The 23,856-nt window shown below is 45.6% G+C and overlaps 1 protein-coding gene across 5 annotated transcripts in view; it reads left to right on the top strand.

Annotated features, from left to right (window-relative positions):
- The window catches only part of LOC118374172 (interleukin-1 receptor accessory protein-like 1), a 433,725-nt gene that overhangs the window by 178,474 nt on the left and 231,395 nt on the right, over positions 1-23,856 (top strand). For all 5 annotated transcript variants that reach the window (XM_052499785.1, XM_052499788.1, XM_052499786.1 and 2 more), the window contains exons 4-5: positions 16,146-16,332; positions 17,541-17,694. In XM_052499785.1, coding sequence (XP_052355745.1) covers positions 16,146-16,332; positions 17,541-17,694 — 341 coding nt within the window. The remainder of the gene's footprint in view (positions 1-16,145; positions 16,333-17,540; positions 17,695-23,856) is intronic.

Below are 23,856 nucleotides of genomic sequence, written 5' to 3'. Positions count from 1 at the left end.
AGCAAGGCACTCGCATATGTTAACATATTGAATTTGGATTAGGCAGTGGGCACAGTGAGGGAGACAAAAGAGGAACGTTGTGGTTGTAGAGAGAAAGAGATTAGGATCCGGGTCTTTGAGCAGAGCATGGATGGACGGAGTCATTGCTGTATCTTATAAACCACGCCAGCAGAATGAGTCTTACTTCCAAAAGACACTATCACACTTTAATCTGTGTTGCTACAGCCTTTCATTTCTCTCTTACCCTCTGGGTGGTTTTCTTCACCAACATTTTTATTTTCATCTTTTCATTTCAGGGCAAACGCTGTTACTTTGATTATTAGAAACGCTGTATGTATTATTATGTCAAGCGGATGAAGCCTGTCAGTCATGTATGTACATTATACATCTAGCCTTTTCACCAGATGTCAGTGGAGAGTGTATGATAGAACACTAATAATGAGGCAGATATATGCAAGTTGTCCTTCAGCACACACATGTAGCGACCCAATGACACCACAACCTTTCAACCCTTATCTCTCTCCCCCTCAGTGTCCCCACAACCTTTCAACCCTTATTTCCCTCCCCCTCAATGTCCCCACAACCTTTCAACCCATATCTCTCTCCCCCTCTCTGTCCCCACAACCTTTCAACCCTTATCTCTCTCCACCTCAGTGACCCCACAGCCTTTCAACCCTCACCTCTCTCCCCCGCAGTCTCTATCTCCATCTCTCTCCCCCTCTCAATCTCTCTCCGTCTCTCTCCTCTCGATCTCTCTACGAGTATATCTTCCCTCTCTTTTGTGACTCATTCTGCTGGCGTGGTTTTGGTTTTGCTGCTCTATATGATGTGTGTGTGTGTGTGTGTGTGTGTGTGTGTGTGTGTGTGTGTGTGTGTGTGTGTGTGTGTGTGTGTGTGTGTGTGTGTGTGTGTGTGTGTGTGTGTGTGTGTGTGTGTGTGTGTGTGTGTGTGTGTTGCTCTATGTGTGTGTGTTGCTCTGAGCTCCAGCCCATGATGCATATGCTCGGCTGCACTAAGAGAAGTCAGAGGGCACCAATGTAAAAGGAAACCGGGCCCTCCAGGTGGCTGTGCTGTGCTCAGAGCCTACCATTGACAGGGACATAATGTGTCTTCAATATGTATGTGAAATCAGCTCTAATTCAGCCATATGATAGGGGGAAAAAGACCATGCAGCCAGGCAGGCAGCACACGTTAACCAGGGAGGACCAGGAGCAACGTTAACCAGTGAGGATCAGGAGACACGTTAACCAGGGAGGACCAGGAGACACGTTAACCAGGGAGGATCAGGATACACATTAACCAGGGGGGAACAGGAGACACGTTAACCAGGGAGGATCAGGATACACATTAACCAGGGGGGACCAGGAGACACGTTAAACTTCTTAGGGCTGCAATCCCGTTAACGGGATTGATATGACAACAGCCAGTGGAAGTGCAGAGCGCCAAATTCAAACAACAGAAATCTCATAATTACAATTCCTTAAATATACATGTATCTTATACCATTTTAAAGGTAATCTTGTTGTTAATCCCACCAAAGTGTCTGATTTCAAATAGGCTTTACAGCGAAAGCACCACAAACAATTATGTTAGGTCACCGCAAAGTCACCGAAAAATTCAGCCATTTTTCCAGGCAAAGAGAGGAGTAACAAAAAGCACAAATAGAGATAAAATTCATCACTAACCTTTGATGATCTTCATCGGATGACACTCATAGGACTTCATGTTACACAATACATGTATGTTTTGTTCAAAAAAGTGCATATTTATATAAAAAAATCTCAGTATACATTGGCGCGTTATGTTCACTAGTTCCAAAAACATCCGGTGATATTGCCGAGAACCTCATCAGTTTACAGAAATACTCATTATAAATGTTGATGAAAATACAAGTGTTAGACATGGAAATATAGATGAACTTCTCCTTAATGCAACCGCTGTGTCTAATTTCAAAAAAGCTTTACGTAAAAAGCAAACCATGCAATAATCTGAGAACGGCGCTCAGAAAACAAATAGATATATCCGCCATGTTGGAGTCAACAGAAGTCAGAAATAACATTATACATACTCACTTACCTTTGATGATCTTCATCAGAATGGATTACCAGGACATGTACTGCGAGCAAACGCTGACCAGCTAGCAAGTGTCTTCACTGACATTTTCAACCTCTCCCTGTCCGAGTCTGTAATACCAACATGTTTTAAGCAGGCCATCATAATGCTTGTGCACAAGAACACTAAGGTAACCTGACTACTGACCTGTAGCACTCACGTCTGTAGCCATGAAGTGCTTTGAAAGGCTGGTCATGGCTCACATCAACACCCCATCCCAGAAACCCTAGAAACCCTAGACCCACTCCAATTTGCATACCGCCCCAACAGATCCACAGATGTTGCAGGCTCTATTGCACTCCACAGTGCCCTTTCCCACCTGGACAAAAGGAACACCTATGTGAGAATGCCATTCATTGACTACAGCTCATTGTTCAACACCATAGTGCCCTCAAATCTCATCAATAAGCTAAGGACCATGGGACTAAACATCTCCCTCTGCAACTGGATCCTAGACTTCCTGATGGGCCGCCCCCCGTTGGTAAGGGTAGGTAACAACACTTCCGTGACGCTGATCCTCAACATGGGGGCCCCTCATGGGTATGTGCTCAGCCCCCTTCTGTACTCCCTGTTCACTCATGACTGCACGGCCAGGCATGAGTCCAACACCATCATTAAATTTGCCAATGACACAACAGTGGTAGGCCTGATCACCGTCAACAACGAGACAGCCTATAGGGAGGAGGTCAGAGACCTGGTCGTGTGGTGCCAGGACAACAACCTCTCCCTCAACGTGATCAAGACTAAGGAGATGATTGTGGACTACAGGAAAAAGAGGACCAAGCATGCCCCCCGTTCTCATCGACAGCGCTTCAGTGGAGCAGGTTGAGAGCTCCTTGGTGTCCACATCACCAACAAACTAACATGGTCACTAACATGGTCCGAGCACACCAGGACAGTCGTGAAGCGGGCACGACAAAACCTATTACCCCTCAGGAGACTGAAAATATTTGGCATTGGTCCTCAGATCCTCAAAGGTTCTACAGCTGCACCATCGAGAGCATCCTGACTGGTTGCATCACTGCCTGGTATGGCAACTACTCGGACTCCCACCGCGAGGCATTACAGAGGGTAGTGCGAACATCTCAGTACATCACTGGGGCCAAGCCTCCTGCCATCCAGGACCTCTATACCAGGTGGTGTCAGAGGAAGGCCCTAAAAATTGTCAAAGACTCCAGCCACCCTAGTCATATACTTTTCTCTCTGCTACCACACGGCAAGGGGTACCGGAGTGCCAAGTCTAGGTCCAAGAGGCTTATAAACAGCTTCTACCCCCAAGCCATAAGACTCCTGAACATCTAGTCAAATGGCTACCCAGACTATTTGTATTGTCCCTCTCCCCTCTCCACTCCACTGCCACTCTCTGTTGTCATCTATGCATAGTCACTTTAATTAACTCTACCTACATGTACATACTACCTCAACTAACCTGTGCCCCCGCACATTGACTCTGTACCGGCACCCCCTTTATATATTGTTATTTTTTACTGCTGCTCTATAATTACTTGTTACTTTTATCTCTTATTCTCATCCGTATTTTTTTAAACTGACTGCACTGTTGGTGAGTAAGCATTTCACTGTAAGGTCTACCAGACCTGTTGTATTCAGCATTTCACTGTAAGGTCTACTAGACCTGTTGTATTCAGCATTTTACTGTAAGGTCTACCAGACCTGTTTTATTCAGCATTTCACTGTAAGGTCTACTAGACCTGTTGTATTCAGCATTTCACTGTAAGGTCTACTAGACCTGTTGTATTCAGCATTTCACTTTAAGGTCTATTAGACCTGTTGTATTCAGCATTTCACTGTAAGGTCTACTAGACCTGTTGTATTCAGCATTTCACTGTAAGGTCTACTAGACCTGTTGTATTCAGCATTTCACTGTAAGGTCTACTAGACCTGTTGTATTCAGCATTTCACTGTAAGGTCTATTAGACCTGTTGTATTCAGCATTTCACTGTAAGGTCTACTAGACCTGTTGTATTCAGCATTTCACTGTAAGGTCTACTAGACCTGTTGTATTCAGCATTTCACTGTAAGGTCTATTAGACCTGTTGTATTCAGCATTTCACTGTAAGGTCTACTAGACCTGATGTATTCGGCGCATGTGACTAATAACATTTGATTTGATTTGATTTGGTGTGATAATGTGAGCAAACAGAGAAATGTCACAGAGCCACATGAGGGAATATTTCAGGGGGAATCCGCAGTAAGCAGTTGGCTGTTCACATGCATTCAGAGCCTTCGTGTTATTAATGGTGTCAAGGCATGTCCTGTCCTACCATGCCTTGGCTGTCACCAGAGGAAGGAGAGACTGGATTAGTATTCCGCTGCAGGGCCCAGCTGGTGATCTCTCAGTAAAATGGGACGTCCAGAGACACTCCGTCACTCTGCCACCAGTCAAGCCCTGTCCCATTGATCCAGCCCCGCCGTCACAGCCAATCAGAGCCAGAGACTAAGGAGGGAGGGGGGACTGGAGGGGGAGGTGAGGTGGAGTGTATGATGTATTCTAGACTGTGTTTGTGTTATGTCTACCTGGCAGGTACCTGGCTGTTGTCTGTGTGAGGCTGGGAGGTGAGTGAGTGTGTGGAGACAGAATTACCTCTTGGTGGTAAATGCTTTCTAGTAACAAATGGTAGCTTTCTCTCTCTGCCCTTTGGTGAGGAAAACATACGTACACACACACACACATGCACACACACACACGCACATGCGCACACACACACACGCAAATGCACATGTACACACATTCCCAATTTCAATGTACGTATTACCTTGCTCCTACTAGACAGGGGACACCTCATGTTATGGCCTTGAGTGTGATGTGAGAAATGTTTTATTAATTAATTCGCTATGAATTATGGAGTCTTCCTACTATTTAAACTCATCAGAGAATACATGGTCCATTAAAAAGGATGATGAAGTACATTGTTAGGCAAATTAGAGTCATTTATTTTATCTTGAGGAAGCAGTGAACTATAGTTTTTTGGAATGACACAGGTGTAAAGGTTTTGTCTAGGAAGTAAAAACGAAATTCCACTGTGTCTGAAAGACATTCATGGTACCACAAAGTGATCCTTTCAACTGTGGCACCGCATATATTGTGTGACCATTTTACAGAACGACTACTGTGTAATATTGAGGTTTTGCCCTCTGTTTAATATCTGCCACTCGACAGTAACGATACATTGACGGTGAGCTATTACACAAATATACGTCCTAATACTTCAGCCAGCCACTTGTGTGCTTTTTGTGAGGTTTCCCAAGGCCTCTCTCAGGGTGCTTACCAAATAACACTCTATCCCCTATATAGTGCATGGGCCCTGGTCAAAAGTAGTACACCATATATGTAACAGGGTACCATTTGGGATGCACCCTCGATGTGATTGGAATAGGATTTAATCCAGCGGATGCATGTGTTAAGGTCTGCATCAATCTGTTAGACACTCTTCACGCTTTCGCTGATTGGAGATTTGTCCTGTGCTCTTGCCTCAGTTCCATTTGATTAAGCCTGAAGCCAGAATCCCAGAGGCTGCATGCGGGAGGAAATCTGAGGCTGGGATTGGCTGAGGAGATGGGTGGAGTTACCGGTCGGCTACTGGGTGATGCCACATCCTCACCTGTCACAATCGTGTGTCCTCGCACGGCTACCCAGGGCAATTCTTTTGAAAGGTCATGTTACTAATTTCTCAAATGGAAATGTTCCCCTGTACCTCACTGGGCCAATTGTGCGCCGCCCTATGGGACTCCCGATAATGACCGGTTGTCATACAGCCTGGATTCAAACCAGGGTGTCTGTAGTGACGCCTCTAACACTCGGGAGCCCAAACACATGAAACATATGAAAACCACGTTTGACTCCGTTCCATTTATTCCATTCCTCCCACCAGCCTCCACTGCCGCGAACATTTGACATGAGTGTATGGTTGATATTATTAGGATATTGTAATATTACAAAATGACTCTGGAATCACCAGTAGGCTACAGCAGAGGTGTTCAACTGTTACCCTACGAGGTCCCGAGCCTGCTGGTTTTCTGTTCTACCTGATATTCATTTCCCTCACCTGTTGTCCCATGTCTAAATCAATCCCTGATTAGAGAGGAAGAATGAAAAACTGCAGTGGAACTGGCTTCTTGGTCCAGAGTTGAGTTTGAAGGGAATCTGCTATCTGATATCCTTTTTTCGTTGTTTTTGCTACTTTTAGATTCTGTTTGAAATGAAAGCACTATATAAAATAAATCTATTATTATTATTATTATTATCTGCACTATGCCTCCCAAGCCAAATAGGCAGGCTGAGAGACAGGCATCAAACTAGACTTGGACCAGCAGTATCTGATAGTAGAGACACTGACCTTCTCTCGTCATATCAGATGGGGTTTTTATCTGCCAGACAAAATGTCAGAATGCACTTTCTTCTTCAGCAGAATCCAATTGACACTGCCTCCCTCCCCCATCCTCACCCTCTTCCCATCCCTCCATCGCAGCCCCCTATTCACAAACGCTAGAACTCTGAGCGAGACAACCCCTATACTACAGCTGTCACTCAAGGGAGGAGAAGCATAACATGAACAGGTTATTCAGACGTTTGGAAAAAAGAGAAAGAATCAAAGTGGTTTGGAACTTGGAACTTTGACCATTTTACTCTCTCATTGAAATATGTCTGTACCAAACGGATATAGGCCTACTCAGTGTATAGGTTTTAGTATGCATGGTATTTCTGAGTGGCCATACATTTTGCCCGTAGGCTTTGGGAGGACAAATGAATAAAGCCACGGTAAAATGAAAGAGACAAATTGTTTCATAAAGTTATGGAATCTAGTTGAAAATACAGGGTTGGGTGAAATGATTTCCCTCAAGGCACCGTTCACTGAGGGATTAGAGACTGTGTAATAGAGCAAGACGGACCACTGCATGTTAAAGGTAACAGCACAGCTAGAGTTAGGGCAGACACGGCACTGCCAAAAGCTCTCAGTCAGATGGATGAGATTGCAGTTCTCCATCACACCTGGAATGAAAAATTAGAACTTTGCGCAAGATGTGCAGATAAAGAAAAATGAAGGTGTGGTGACTAAAGTATATCATTGAGGTGCTGTATAACCAGTCACATAATGAAGGCATGGTGACTAAAGTATATCATTGAGGTGCTGAATAACCAGTCACATAATGAAGGCATGGTGACTAAAGAAGATCATTGAGGTGCTGTATAACCAGTCACATAATGAAGGTGTGGTGAATAAAGTAGTTAATTCAGGTGCTGTACAACCAGTCACATAATGAAGGTGTGGTGACTAAAGTTGTTAATTCAGGTGCTGTACAACCAGTCACATAATGAAGGTGTGGTGACTAAAGTAGTTAATTCAGGTGCTGTATAACCAGTCACATAATGAAGGTGTGGTGACTAAAGTAGTTAATTCAGGTGCTGTATAACCAGTCACATAATGAAGGTGTGGTGACTAAAGTATATCATTGAGGTGCTGAATAACCAGTCACATAATGAAGGCATGGTGACTAAAGTAGTTAATTCAGGTGCTGTACAACCAGTCACATAATGAAGGTGTGGTGACTAAAGTAGTTAATTCAGGTGCTGTATAACCAGTCACATAATGAAGGTGTGGTGACTAAAGTAGATCATTGAGGTGCTGTATAACCAGTCACATAATGAAGGTGTGGTGACTAAAGTAGTTAATTCAGGTGCTGTATAACCAGTCACATAATGAAGGTGTGGTGACTAAAGTAGTTAATTCAGGTGCTGTATAACCAGTCACATAATGAAGGTGTGGTGACTAAAGTAGATCATTGAGGTGCTGTATAACCAGTCACATAATGAAGGTGTGGTGACTAAAGTATATCATTGAGGTGCTGTATAACCAGTCACATAATGAAGGTGTGGTGACTAAAGTAGTTAATTCAGGTGCTGTATAACCAGTCACATAATGAAGGTGTGGTATAACCAGTCACATAATGAAGGTGTGGTGACTAAAGTAGTTAATTCAGGTGCTGTATAACCAGTCACATAATGAAGGTGTGGTGACTAAAGTATATCATTGAGGTGCTGTATAACCAGTCACATAATGAAGGCATGGTGACTAAAGTAGATCATTGAGGTGCTGTATAACCAGTCACATAATGAAGGTGTGGTGACTAAAGTATATCATTGAGGTGCTGAATAACCAGTCACATAATGAAGGTGTGGTGACTAAAGTATATCATTGAGGTGCTGAATAACCAGTCACATAATGAATGTGTGGTGACTAAAGTAGTTCATTCAGGTGCTGTATAACCAGTCACATAATGAAGGTGTGGTGACTAAAGTAGATCATTGAGGTGCTGTATAACCAGTCACATAATGAAGGTGTGGTGACTAAAGTAGATCATTGAGGTGCTGTATAACCAGTCACATAATGAAGGTGTGGTGACTAAAGTAGTTAATTCAGGTGCTGTATAACCAGTCACATAATGAAGGTGTGGTGACTAAAGTTGTTAATTCAGGTGCTGTATAACCAGTCACATAATGAAGGTGTGGTGACTAAAGAAGATCATTGAGGTGCTGTATAACCAGTCACATAATGAAGGTGTGGTGACTAAAGTAGTTCATTCAGGTGCTGTATAACCAGTCACATAATGAAGGTGTGGTGACTAAAGTAGTTAATTCAGGTGCTGTATAACCAGTCACATAATGAAGGTGTGGTGACTAAAGTAGTTAATTCAGGTGCTGTATAACCAGTCACATAATGAAGGCGTGGTGACTAAAGTAGTTAATTCATGTCCTGTATAACCAGTCACATAATGAAGGTGTGGTGACTAAAGAAGATCATTCAGGTGCTGTATAACCAGTCACATAATGAAGGTGGGGTGACTAAAGAAGATCATTCAGGTGCTGTATAACCAGTCACATAATGAAGGTGTGGTGACTAAAGTAGATCATTGAGGTGCAGTCACATAATGAAGGTGTGGTGACTAAAGTAGTTAATTCAGGTGCTGTATAACCAGTCACATAATGAAGGTGTGGTGACTAAAGTAGTTAATTCAGGTGCTGTATAACCAGTCACATAATGAAGGTGTGGTGACTAAAGTAGTTCATTCAGGTGCTGTATAACCAGTCACATAATGAAGGTGTGGTGACTAAAGTAGTTAATTCAGGTGCTGTATAACCAGTCACATAATGAAGGTGTGGTGACTAAAGTAGTTAATTCAGGTGCTGTATAACCAGTCACATAATGAAGGTGTGGTGACTAAAGTAGTTAATTCAGGTGCTGTATAACCAGTCACATAATGAAGGTGTGGTGACTAAAGTAGTTAATTCAGGTGCTGTATAACCAGTCACATAATGAAGGTGTGGTGACTAAAGTAGGTAATTCAGGTGCTGTATAACCAGGGCTGTGTGTGTGTGTGTGTGTGTGTGTGTGTGTGTGTGTGTGTGTGTGTGTGTGTGTGTGTGTGTGTGTGTGTGTGTGTGTGTGTGTGTGTGTGTGTGTGTGTGTGTGTGTGTGTGTGTGTGTGTTTGGGGGAGAGACATTTAATGACTGCAAAAACACCAGCAAATCAACTCCAAGTGACTGTAATTTTGGAAATTTATTCCACATTATTCCAACGCATTACAGAGAGATATATGTTTTCGTATTCAAATGTAAGCAAGTTTTGGAATGATTATGTTTTGGTCAAGTACTTTATCTGTTTGTGCTTCTTGCGGTCCATTTGCAGTCTACAAATTATTTGTAATTATGTTATGGCCCCCTGACCATCCACTCAAGAAAAGGTCGTCCCACGGCTGAATCTAGTTGATGATCACTGGCATAAAAGATCAACATGTGTCTCTCTCCATAGTCATTTATGGAGACGTGAAATCCGCAAGTGGCTGAGAAGCTCAACATTTTGGGCCTTCTCTCCAGAGACAATAAAGGCTAAGTGGAGGCCTGTTGGCCCAAAGTGAGGTTTGGGGAGTGGGCAGTTAATCACCTGGCCTCGTGTGCTGACAGATGAGTTATGGAGCAAGCCACAGGTAGAGCCTCAGTCCTCCCACCACTCCTCACTGCCTCCCACTGCAGCAAGCCATGCCAACCTGACCTTCGCTTGGGTCATAAATAATGCACTGACCATAAAATACTGATTATGGGTAATCTGTAGCCCTGGTCTGTCTGGCCACTGGGTGCAGGTTGTCATCAGTGCTGATTTGGCAGCTGCTAGCTGGCTGGTTGTTTGCCGAGCTCTGGACTGAGTTGGGCTAGCGTGCCTCATGGTGGAGCCTGATGTACCAGCAAGGTCCAGCTAAAGGTCATGGCCCGCTGTCCATGGCACTGGTTTCACCAGTGTGTGAGATTTTGATGTATAGTCCAGTCGAATACAAGGTGATGTGTTAAGGGTTGAAAGGAGTTTGACAATTGTCCAAGTTATCTTTTTATTGAGTGAAGGGGATTTATTGTAAACATTTGTGACAATGTTTCCACATTATTATTACTTGAAGGTATACCTCTAATGAGAATCAACAAGTGTTCCATTTCCTGCTCTATTAAAGTACAACTTGCAGATCTTTTAATTAAGAATTCAGTAATGAATTAATCCCACAGGTACCTTGCGGTCTGAGGAGAATGGTTTCACATTAACTCTACAGCTTGGAGCTTTAATATCGCAGGGAACAGATACTGAGTTAGAGGGAGTAGAGGGAATTATGTTCCATATTTCTCTTCAACCAAAACAAGGGAGATGATATCATAAATGAGGTTAGGAGAGAATAATTAAGAATGGATGTAATGATTTTGCCAAGTTATTTTGCCAAGTTTGGCCCTTGGTATCTAATTTCAATTACAATAATGTGTGATTAATAATTTATCAAGCTCCTGAAATAATGACCTTGTCCTAAAAATTATGAATTCATTTTGACATGATAGCAAGCAAGAGCGGGGAATAGTTGATCCCCAATGGTACTGTTTTACATTACACCCCATGTAACGATCTTCGTCTTCATCGGTTGAGGAGTAGGAAGGATCGGACCAAAACGCAGGGTGGTAAGTGTCCATGATTATTTATTATAACAGACCACGAAAATACCAAATAGCAAAGTGAATGTAAGAAATGAAAATCGAAACAGTCCTGAAAGGTAAAAACACAAAACAGGAAACAACTACCCACAAACACCAGGTGGGAAAAGGCGACCTAAGTATGGTTCTCAATCAGAGACAACGATAGACAGCTGCCTCTGATTGGGAACCATACCAGGCCAAACGCATAGAAAGGAAAACATAGAAAAACAACAGAATGCCCATCCCAACTCACGCCCGACCAACCCAAAATAGAGAAATAAAAAAGGAACTAAGGTCAGGGCGTGACAGTATCCCCCCCAAATGTGCGGACTCCGGCCGCAAAATCTAAACCCATAGGGGAGGGTCTGGGTTGGCATCTATCCGCGGTGGAGGCTCTGGCGCCGGACGTTGACCCCACTCCACCTTAGTCTTGGCCCACTTAGGTGGCGCCTCTGGAGCGGCGACCCTCGCCGCCGACCCCGGACTGGGGACCCTTGCAGCGGGCCCCGAATAGGAGGGCAACTCTGGCGGCGCCGGACAGGCGGGAGCCTCTGGCCGCTCTGGATTGACGGGCGGCTCTGGCGGCTCCGGACTGACGGGCGGCTCCGGACTGACGGGCGGCTCTGGCGGCTCCGGACAGGAGGGAGACTCTGGAGGGTCCGTACTGGAGGGAGACTCTGGAAGGAGAAGACGCAGAGACAGCCTGGTGCGTGGGGCTGCCACAGGGCCCATCAGGCTGGGGAGACCTACCAGAGGCCGGGTGTGTAGAGGAGGCACCGGATAAACCGGGCTGTGGGGGAGCACTGGAGCTCTGGTGCGCAGCCTTGGCACCACTCCTCCAGGCTGAATGCCCACTTTATCCCGGCTCCTGCAGAGTGCAGGCACAGGTTGAACCGGGCTGTGGGGGAGCACTGGAGATCTGGTGTTTACCACTCACACCTCTCCATTAGGCTCAATGCCCACTTTCGCCCGGCACGGGCGGAGCGCAGGCATAGTACGAACCGCACCCTCACAGCATCCCAGGGATACGGTACACAGAGCCGGCTCAGGATACCCTGGGCTGAAACGGCGCACCGGAGACCAAACACGCTGGGCTGGCACAATCCGCCCTGGCTGGATGCCTACTCTCGCATGGCACTTGCGGGGGGCTGGCCTATAGTGCTCCGGGCTATGAGCGTGTACTGGCGACACCATGCGCTTCACCGCATAACACGGTGCCTGACCAGTACTAAGCTGTTTCTGGTAGGCACGGGGAGTTGGCTCAGGTCTATCGCCTGACTCCACCAATCTCCCTAAAACATTTTTGGGGCTGCCTCTCGTGCCTGCTATGCTGCCTTACTTCATATTCCCCAGCCTGACTCCAGGGTCCCTTACCGTCCAATATCTCCTCCCAAGTCCAGGAGTCCCGAACCCTCTGCTCCTCCTTACCACGCTGCTTGGTCCGTTGGTGGTGGGTAGTTCTGTAACGATCTTCGTCTTCATCGGATGAGGAGTAGGAAGGATCGGACCAAAACGCAGCGTGGTAAGTGTCCATGATTATTTATTATAACAGAACACGAAAATACCAAATAACAAAGTGAACGTAAGAAATGAAAATCGAAACAGTCCTGAAAGGTGAAAACACAAAACAGGAAACAACTACCCACAAACACCAGGTGGGAAAAGGCTACCTAAGTATGGTTCTCAATCAGAGATAACAATAGACAGCTATATAATAATAATAATATATGCCATTTAGCAGACGCTTTTATCCAAAGCGACTTACAGTCATGTGTGCATACATTCTACGTATGGGTGGTCCCGGGGATCGAACCCACTACCCTGGCGTTACAAGCGCCATGCTCTACCAACTGCTCTACCAACTGAGCTACAGCTGCCTCTGATTGGGAACCATACCAGGCCAAACGCATAGAAAAGAAAACATAGAAAAACAACATAGAATGCCCAGCCCAACTCACGCCCCGGCCAACCCAAAATAGAGACATAAAAAAGGAACTAAGGCCAGGGCGTGACACCCCAAATAGGTATTTTGACATGTTTGTAAAAAGTGGCTGTACTATACTGATACAACGATCATTCATACAGGCAACATTGTGTTGGTCATTATTTTAATAAGGTGAGGTAGTCAGATCATCGTTGACCTACCATCCATTACTCCTACCCTGGATTTGACTAGATTTTGTCAGATTTGAATTTTTGTAGTAGGTTAGGAGAACTTAAGCAGCAGGTTAAGGGAATTTGCATAGCAGGTTAGGATAATTAGGTTAAGTTTAGGTAAAGGGTTAGCTAAAATGCCCCAAAAACTACTTTTGCCGTCAATACCACAAAAAATGTATCCCTTCTAGCCATGACCTCCTTCCCTGTCGCATATTGCAACAACCATTTCTATTATGGAAACAAATCCTCCATTTGCCCTCCGGCTCTCTGTGTGCAAACTGTCAGCCAAGGTGTTCTCCACTTTAATATGAACTGCATGGTATCTGTCTGTCATTGTCTTGACATTGAACAGCAGCCTCTCGTCAGCTCCCATTGACATGCTGTCATTAATATCGTGGTATTACCTTGGTATAACCAATATATCCAAAAGTATACTCAGCTGAATAGTTTAGTATGCACTATGCCAGTGTTTCCCAACTCCGGTCCTCAAGGACCCAGTACAGTACAGTACATGTTTTTGTTGTGGCCCTCGACAAGCACACCTGTTTCTACTTGTCAACTAATCATCAAGCCCTTGACAAGTTGTACCAGGTGTTTTTGTCTGGGGCTACAACACAAATGTGTGCTGTTGGGGCTACTGGACGACCGGAGATGGGAACCACTGCAGTATACAGAAGCCTATACTTCCTGTCTAGTAGACATTTAGTTATGAGTATACAGTAATTGATGTACAGTGGACTGAAAGCGGTGTGTTTGTCCTGGCCACATTGCTCATGAATATACAGTATAGATAGTGCTACTGACTGAGAACAAAGTGCTACTGTTCTCCATCCTCCTGGCTCTCTGGCTTAAAAGGCAGTGTGACGGATGTGAACCGTTGGAAAGACATCGTAGGACAAAGTGTTGGCCCGGGCCATCGATCACTCAACAGCCAGGCTGACACTATTCTCTCTCTCTCTCCCACCGGGCGAGTTTATCAGCACTGCCCAGAATATTTAACAGGGGGAGCGGACCCGGGGGATCTCATTTGTTCAGGTGTCCATCTGGTGCAGGTTGTCTGGGATAATCTCCACATCATGTCGCATTTGCATCCTCCGCTTCATAAAATGGGCAGACTTAATCGGACAGACCTCGGTGCCCAGTAGAGGGTGTGTCTGACTATGGACCGACCGGGCCTTTGCTTACTGCTTGCTAATCTGCGAGGCTGCGCTAATGCCGTGGCAATTATAGAAGGATTCCACTTGTTTATAATTGGTTGTTGGTTCAGCCTCAAATCTGTGTTACCAGCTTGCGCCCCTGAAATTACCCAATGAGGTTTTCCTAAACGTTGTCATTTGTTGAAATCTGTAGACCAGAAGGATTTGATATTATGGGCCAATTGATACAGTGCTCACCCTCTTGATGAACAAGGCTAGACAGCTACTGATGATAGTCGTGAGTGGAGACAATCTTATTAGCTATACATGCATAGACGGATCAAAGGTCACACTGATTGAGCTCATTGATCACATTGAGTGGAATTCCCTGCACTCCCAATACCTCTGTCCATTGATTCCAGAAATCCATGGATCCTTGCCTAAGAATCACTCATCTGGAGTCAAAGGCCAAACATGAACCTGTTTACCTTGCCATAAAAAACCTCAACCAGCTCTAATGACTGATGTATTACTATGGCTGTGGAAGGGTTATACTGCAATCGACTCAAACTCCCTGCTCATTCATGTGAGCATGCTACTGGAGTTCCTGCTGGTGTGGGCCAATTGTTATTGAACAGTTGTACAGATTCAACACAGAGTGATTATTAGACTGAGCACAGTGAAATTGTGCCACACAGTATGGTGCCATAGTGTTGTACATGACTGGGTTGCCAGACCTGGTATTTACATTATACCCTCACCGCTTTCTCAACTATCTCCTATGCAGTACAGTCACAGTTGTAGTCCTCTGGGCTGATAGGCTTTTCTCTATCAGGTCTGACCAGTTACAAAATATCAATTCTGGCAAGTCATTTTCTGCTAGCTTGCGCCGTATCTGCATAACGTGTCAAAACAAACGGCTCAATCTTCACTGCTGTTGACTTTCAGAACTGCCGTTCTGCATTAAGCCCTCGTCTCCCTTCCACCTCCGTTTTCCCCACTTTTCTTTTGCCGTCGCCATCGGTAATTTGTGATATCCAGGTTCATCCCTCCCGCATCATTTACATTCCTCCTGGATGGGTGAGAAAACACAATGCAGCTCTGTATGAACGGTCCGGACAACCAGCCACGGCTGAGTGGAGGTGGAGAGATGATTATTCACGTTGACGAGAGAGGAGAATGTCAAACTTCCCCATATTCTCCCCCCGAACCAGATGGCTCACTGTAGCTGGGTGTCAATGGTTTAGATCAAACAAGTAGGGCTAATGAGTTAAGAATGTTTTGATCCGTTATTCAAGTACCTGCATTCACTTTCCAAATGTATAACGGACCAAAATATAAACGATTTTTACTGAGTTGCAGTATATATAAGGAAATCAGTCAATTGAAATACATTCATTTGGCCCTAATCTATGGATTTCCCATGACTGGGTAGGGGCACAGCCATACGCCCACCCACTGGGGTTCCAGGCCCAGCCACTGGGGAGCCAGGCCCACCCACTGGGGAGCCAGGCCCACCCACGGGGGTTCCAGGCCCACCGACTGGGGAGCCAGGCCCAGCCAAGCAGAATTCGTTTTTCCCCAAAAAAGAGCTTTATTACAGTTTATTACAGTTTCATCAAATGTATACCTGTCAACATATAGTGATAGAGGTGTGAGAGAACAACAATGTTATACAAAAATGATTAAACTTATTGATTTGTTCACTTGTGTTTTGCAGGAATTCCACATATTGTATGAAAGTGTCCATGTCACTGACAGTGGCGGAGAACGACACAGACCTCTGCTACAACTCCAAAATGAGGTACTTCGAGAAGGCAGAGTTAAGCAAAAGTAAAGATATCACCTGTCCGGACATTGAGGATTATGTACAGCCGGGGAAGGAGCCAGAGATAGTATGGTACAAGGTAAGAGCCCACTATAACATTATGTCTGTAACATATTTCAGATTGAATGCCATAGGGGCAGTTTCAAGGATACAAATTAAGCCTCGGCAGGTTCTCCACTGAGGCTGCTTTTTAGCCCAGGATTAGGCTTAGTATGTGTCTGGGAAACCACTGCTATGTGTCATGTATCAAATGTGATACATATATGTATCAGCGTATAATCAGAACTGTATGATAATGTTAATGTATTGAAAAAATGAGAGATTACATTTTTTATTTTATATTATTATTTTCATCTAAGCATACTCGTATGTATTGTCTAGCAGCCTATGTGCTTGCTTGATGACAGTAGGTAGATTTATCCACCCATAACTCACAGCCACTCTGCAGAGCACCTCCTGAGATGTCATTTGTTCTTCATGAGACTCAAACCGTCTGGGGAAAGGGGTCTACAGTCCACGTTCATAATGTAAATAGTCTAGAAGACAAAGAAATTAACCCCCCCCAAACGACTGGAGGGGGTCCTCAGAGTCAGACATCTGGCTATCTGAGTCGATGAGTGGCCTTCACCGGCCCCGGCTGCCTGCCCACAGTGTAACAGCAGACTGACAGAGTAGCCGACGGAGGCCAGGGGCCAATTCATCAAAACTAGATGAATGTGAGATTAGATGGCCACAGTGCTTCTTCAGTTTCCCAGTGAATCAAATTAAAATATGGATAATGACTGTGGACCTAGAATATTCTAGCTATTTGCTCTGTCTCTGGAAGCGGAGCTGATTGAATTCTGGGAGACCCGCGAGCGCAGGTGGAAACAACCCACGGTATTCCAGTTTTCCTGCTGTGGGTGAATGAGTTTGTGTGGCACAAGTTCCCTTTTCCAAGGGCCTCGTTCTTCCTCTGGGTTCATTCCCACCAAAATGAACTGCTTCAACCGAAACGCTGTTCTTCTAGTGGGAACTTAGCGATATAATGTTGTATAATAGATCACACTCGTCTTGCCAAAAACAGGAACTCAATACAACAACACTAAATACAAGATGAGAATGCATTTGTGATCAAAGAGATGTTTGAAGTTTGGAATGGTTCGATGCATTTTGTCAGGCGTACATTTTTTCCACATGTCTACATTATATGTTGTAAAAAGTGTAATCTAAGTCCAACTGTATACTGCTTTTCTGTTTCTTCGTGGTGTTTTACATTCATAAGCTTTCTCTCTATTTGTATCGAAGGAATGCAAGCCAAAGCAGTGGAGACAAAGCATTGTAAGGAGAAGAGATACTCTCTCTATCCGGGAGGTGCGTGAAGATGACATTGGAAATTACACGTGTGAATTACAGTTTGGCAGCTTCGTGGTGAGAAGAACTACAGAACTATCTGTTACAGGTAAGAAAAACTCCTTTGCGGGTCACATGTGCTCCATGCTGGGCCACTGGGGATAACTTGCATTGTGTTTTTATTGGCATTGATGAATGTTCATGTTGTTTTGTCTGTCAGCGAGGCAGAGTTCATTCTTTGCGGGAGAGCGGATTTAATAATCATTGCCACTGTGCAGCTGTGTCGTGTTCGTCGTCTATTTTGGGGATGGCAACAATAGTTTATTTTATATGAGCTACAGATCTTCTGCTTGGCTGAAAGGAAGAATACGTTTAGATTATTTTTTTAAACACAGATATCTGAGGTGTACATTCAGGGAGAAAATGTTGATGGGATTATGTTGCAGCAGACATCTCATTAGAAATAGGTCAGAATGCTGACATTTATCCATAGTAGTTATATATATACATGGTAATGGTAAATCTCTTACTACCTGTTGTTGTGTTGTCACTACCAAACAGACCTGTTCTGCTAAGACAGTAGTTGTGAACCTTGTTGTCAGGGTTGTGGGTTCAATACCTCTGTGCTGTCGTGACTTCAGCTGGCGGTCTAAAATGCTAAGTAGTAGAATTTGCACAGAGCCACTTCATCACTTTTTCTCAACTAAGACTGTTCAAATATTAAAGCTTGAACTTAACGTTCCTTATCTTTAGAGGGAGTGTCGCGCCTTGGTCATTGTATTTTGTCTTTTCGTTATATGTTTGGTCAGGCCAGGGTGTGACATGGGTTTATATGTTGTGGTTCGTATTGGGGGTTTTGTATTATTGGGATTACGGCTGAGTAGGGGTGTTGCATAGGCATGGCTGCCTGAGGCAGATCTCAATCAGAGTCAGGTGATTCTCGTTGTCTCTGATTGGGAACCGTATTTAGGTAGCCTGGGTTTCGCTGTGTATTTCGTGGGTGATTGTTCCTGTCTCTGTGTAGTGTTCACCAGATAGGCTGTATTAGGTTTCACGTTCCGTTTGTTGTTTTTGTATTTATGAGTTATTTCATGTATCGTTCCGTTTTCCTTCATTAAAGATCATGAGTAACAACCACGCTGCATTTTGGTCCGACTCTCTTTCTACAAATGAAGAGCGACGTTACAGAATCACCCACCACACACGGACCGAGTGGTGTGGTTACAGGCAGCGACAGCAGGAGCATAAAAAGGAGGACGTTATGGACAGCAATGGCATGGAGTATACGACGTGGGAAGAAATAGACAGGTGGGCGGCCGACCCAGAGAGAGTGCAGGAGCCCGCCTGGGATTCGCTGGAGCAGTGCGAAGAGGGCTATAGGCGAATGGAGTCAAAAAGAAAGACACGGCGGCGCAGAGCGAAAACCGAAAGTAACCCCCAAATATTTATTGGGGGAGGGCGCAGAGAGAGAGTGGCTGAGTCAGGAGTCAGACCTGAGCCTACTCTCCCTGTTAATTGTGAGGAGCAGCAATATAAGGACTTCTGGTCTTGGGAGATGATATTAGATGGAAAAGGACCCTGGGCGCAGCCGGGAGAATATCGCCGTCCCAAGGAAGAACTGGAGGCGACTAAAGCAGAGAGGCGCTGGTATGAGGAGGCAGCACGGCGACGCGGATGGAAGCCCGAAAAGCAGCCCAAAAAGATTTGGGGGGGGGGGCTTAATGGGAGTATGGCTATGCCAGGTAGGAGACCTGCGCAAACTCCCTGTGCTTACCGGTGGGCTAGAGAGACCGGGCAGACACCGTGTTATGCTATGGAGCGCACGGTGTTTCCAGTGCGGGTGCATAGCCCGGTGCGGTTCATACCAGCCCTTCGTATTGGCCGGGCTAAAGTGGGCATCGAGCCAGGTAAGCTTGGGCAGGCTCGGTGCTCAAGAGCTCCAGTGCCTGCACGGTCCGGTCTATCCAGAGCCACCTCCACACACCAGTCCTCCGGTAGCAGCTCCCCGCACCAGGCTTCCTATGCGTGTCCTCAATCCTGTAGCACCAGTTCCAGCACCACGCACCAGGCCTTCTGTGCACCTCGCCTGTTCAGCACAGCCAGAGCCTTCCTTCCCTCCTGCGCTGTCGGAGTCTCCCGCCTGTTCAACACAGCCAGAGCCTTCCTTCCCTCCTCCGCTGTCGGAGTCTCCCGCCTGTTCAGCGCTATCAGAGCCTTCCTTCCCTCCTGCGCTGTCGGAGTCTCCCGCCTGTTCAGCACAGCCAGAGCCTTCCTTCCCTCCTGCGCTGTCGGAGTCTCCCGTCTGTACAGCACAGCCAGAGCCTTCCTTCCCTCCTGCGCTGTCGGAGTCTCCCGCCTGTTCAGCGCTATCAGAGCCTTCCTCCTCTACAGCGCTGCCGGAGCCTCCTGCCTGTTCGGAGCAGCCTGAGCTGCAAGTCTGCAGGGAGCTGTCAGTCTGCAAGGTGCTGTCAGTCTGCATGAAGCAACCAGAGCTGTCAGTCTGCAAAGAGCTGCCAGTCTGCAAGGAGCTGTCAGTCTGCAAGGAGCTGCCAGTCTGCAGGGTGCTGTCAGCCTGCATGGAGCAGTCAGAGCTGTCAGTCTGCATGAAGCAGCCAGAGCTGTCAGTCTGCAAAGAGCTATCAGTCTGCAAGGAGCTGTCAGTCTGCAAGGAGCTGTCAATCTGCAAGGAGCTGTCAGTCTGCAGGGTGCTGTCAGCCTGCATGGAGCAGTCAGAGCTGTCAGTCTGCATGAAGCAGCCAGAGCTGTCAGTCTGCATAAAGAAACCAGAGCTGCCAGTCTGCAAAGAGCTGTCAGTCTGCAAGGAGCTGTCAGCCTGCATAGAGCAGCTAAATCTGCCAGTCAGCCATGATCTTCTAGATCCGCCAGTCAGCCATGATCTTCTAGATCTGCCAGTCAACCAGATTCTTCCAGATCTGCCAGTCAACCAGTCTCTTCCAGATCTGCCAGTCTGCATAGAGCAGCTAGATCTGCCAGTCAGCCATGATCTTCTAGATCTGCCAGTCAACCAGATTCTACCAGATCTGCCAGTCAACCTGAATCTTCCAGATCCGCCAGCCAGCCAGGATCTACCGGAGCCTACTACCTACCTGAGCTTCATCTCAGTACTGGGCTTCCTCTCAGTACTGGGCTTTCTCTCAGTACTGGGCTTCCCCTCAGTTCCGGGCTGCCCCTCAGTTCCGGGCTGCCCCTCAGTCCCGAGCTGCCTCAGTCCCGAGATGCCCCTCAGTCACGAGCTGCTCCTCAGTTCTGTGGGGTTCTGGGTGAGGACTATTAGGCTATGGTCGGCGGCGAGGGTGGATTATCCCAGGACGCGAAGGGGAGGAACTAGGACATTAATGGAGTGGGGTCCACGTCCCGAGCCGGAACCGCCACCATGGACAGACGCCCACCCGGACCCTCCCTATGGTTTTGAGGTGCGTCCGGGAGTCCGCACCTTAGGGGGGGTTTCTGTCACGCCTTGGTCATTGTATTTTGTGTTTTCGTTATATGTTTGGTCAGGCCAGGGTGTGACATGGGTTTATATGTTGTGGTTCGTATTGGGTTTTTTGTATTATTGGGATTACGGCTGAGTAGGGGTGTTGCATAGGCATGGCTGCCTGAGGCGGTTCTCAATCAGAGTCAGGTGATTCTGGTTGTCTCTGATTGGGAACCGTATTTAGGTAGCCTGGGTTTCGCTGTGTATTTCGTGGGTGATTGTTCCTGTCTCTGTGTAGTGTTCACCAGATAGGCTGTATTAGGTTTCACGTTCCGTTTGTTGTTTTTGTATTTATGAGTTATTTCATGTATCGTTCCTTTTTCCTTCATTAAAGATCATGAGTAACAACCACGCTGCATTTCGGTCCGACTCTCTTTCTACAAACGAAGAACGACGTTACAGGGAGGGGTGTGACAGAATAGAGATCGCTCGCCACCACCACCACCGCTAAAGTTGATGTGCAGTAGCAACTTGGACAGTCTTGATGGAAAACCCATAGTACAGGTGCATTCAATCAATGACACAATGATTACAAAAATATCTACTCTACTCAGTCTTGCCCTCATGGCTGAACCCTGAAAAGAAAACACCAGAGAAAACCACTGTAGCAAGATATATTAAGAGCTGTTACATGTCAATGCATCACACCCATCGTCCATAGTGGTCTCGAGGTCAAGCAAACTATTTGCAGTTTACGGCTATCTGATTACAGTTTATTATCCCCTAAAGAGACAAAGGCAGACTCCATAGAAGACCCATTTCACTCATCAATCATGTTCCTTGCTGCCTCAGACGGTCCTCGTCCTCTGGGACGATTCCCTTCCCCTCACAAAGAGACGCATTTAGCATTTTTGGATGAGGGATAGTTCACTCAAAATACAAAATGACACATTGGTTTCCTTTCCCTGTAAGCAGTCTATGGACAAGGTATGACAGCAATCCATGCGTTGGTTGAGTTTCTCTGGCACATCCACATGCTACCGTTTTAACATGATGCAGCGAAAAATTACACTAACGCTCCCATGACTTGAATGGGACTTGTGCCACGAATGCTAACCCATTAGCATGTGGAAAGGGAAACTAAACCAAAGCATGGATTGCTGTCATACCTTGTCCAGAGACTGCTTACAGGGTACGGAAACCAATATGTCATTTAGTAAAACTCTTTAAATCTCTTTAAGCGAGAAAACGTCCTGCTTTTGTGTTTGCAGTTTTTTTATCTGACTGAAATCAGGAGGGAATCTGAGGACCCTCTCTCTTTCTCTCTCTCTCTCTCTCTCTCTCTCTCTCTCTCTCTCTCTCTCTCTCTCTCTCTCTCTCTCTCTCTCTCTCTCTCTCTCTCTCTCTCTCTCTCTCTCTCTCTCTCTCTCTCTCTCTCTCTCTCTCTCTCTCTCTCTCTCTCTCTCTCCCTCTCTCGTGAATAATAATTACACGCTTCCGCCCACATATAGAGGGCAGAGGAAAGAACATGGCCCACCTACACACATCATGTACGGTACATGTACATAGACATACATAAATTACTCCCTGTAATAAAGACAAACACTGAGAGTACAAAACATTCCATGACATAGACTGACCAGGTGAATCCAGGTGAACGCTATGATCCCTTATTGATGTCACTTGTTATATCCACTTCAATCAGTGTAAATGAAGCAGGGGAGGCAGGGTAAACAAGGATTTTTAAGCCTTGAGAGAATTTGAGACATGGATTGTGTCTGTGTGCCATTCAGAAGGTGAATGGTCTAGACAAAACATTTAAGTGCCTTGGAACAGAGTATGGTAGTAGGTGCCAGGAGCACCAGTTTGAGTGTGTCAAGAACTGCAACACTGCTGGGTTTTTCAGTCTCAACAGTTTCCCGTGTGTATCAAGAATGCCCCCCCCCCCCAATGGACATCCAGCCAACTTGACACAACCATGGGAATCGTTGAAGTCAACATGGGCCAGCATCCCTGTGGAGCGCTTTCAACACCTTGAAGAGTCCATGCCCCAACGAGTTGAGGCAACTCAATATTAGGAAGCTGTTTCTAATGTTTTATCCACTGTGTGCATGTGCTGTAGCTAACACAGTCCTTGAAGCAAAATTACCTTTAAATGACACATAGGACATTAGTTTAGACACATACATTCGTTAGACCTTTCATTACAATAATAGAACATTGAATGACAACAAGCCCATTGGTTATTTCATAAAAGACCCGTCTCACCAGTTCTACATATAAACAAGGCTATTTCCTCTAACGGGGGGGCTATGTTGCCGTGATGTTGTTGTGTCGTTGTAGTTGTGTTGGACCCTGTGTGATCTGGAGGAAGTGGTACATTGTGTGACGTTCATCTAGTACTCATGTGTTTGCAAAACAATCAGATTATCCTGATTTAATATGCATAATCGTAACAATGCTTTCCTCCACTATGCTGTACAGTACGTCTCTCAGTATCCTACAGGGAAGCCACGATCCTGGTCCATACATTGTATAATTTTGTATAGTCTGTATCAATACAGTACAGAACAATATGTTATGTAGTTGTTGCGTTACTGGTGTAAATGTCTTCAGGCATAGTGATACATTTTTTAAATGATTCACCCGCATGTGATCGTGTCAGACAGACTGTGAGATATCATATTGGTCCATTATAATGGCGCCGAATGAGACGGCTGCTGTTTTACGATCCCGTAACCAATTGTGCTATTATGTATGTTTTTTCGCGTTATTTGTAACTTATTTGTGTACATAATGTTTCTGCCATAATGTTTCTGCCACCGTGTCTTATGG

This window comes from Oncorhynchus keta, chromosome 37, assembly GCF_023373465.1.
Source record: "Oncorhynchus keta strain PuntledgeMale-10-30-2019 chromosome 37, Oket_V2, whole genome shotgun sequence".
Classification (NCBI taxonomy): domain Eukaryota; kingdom Metazoa; phylum Chordata; class Actinopteri; order Salmoniformes; family Salmonidae; genus Oncorhynchus; species Oncorhynchus keta.
This window is presented reverse-complemented; position numbering and strand designations above follow the sequence as displayed.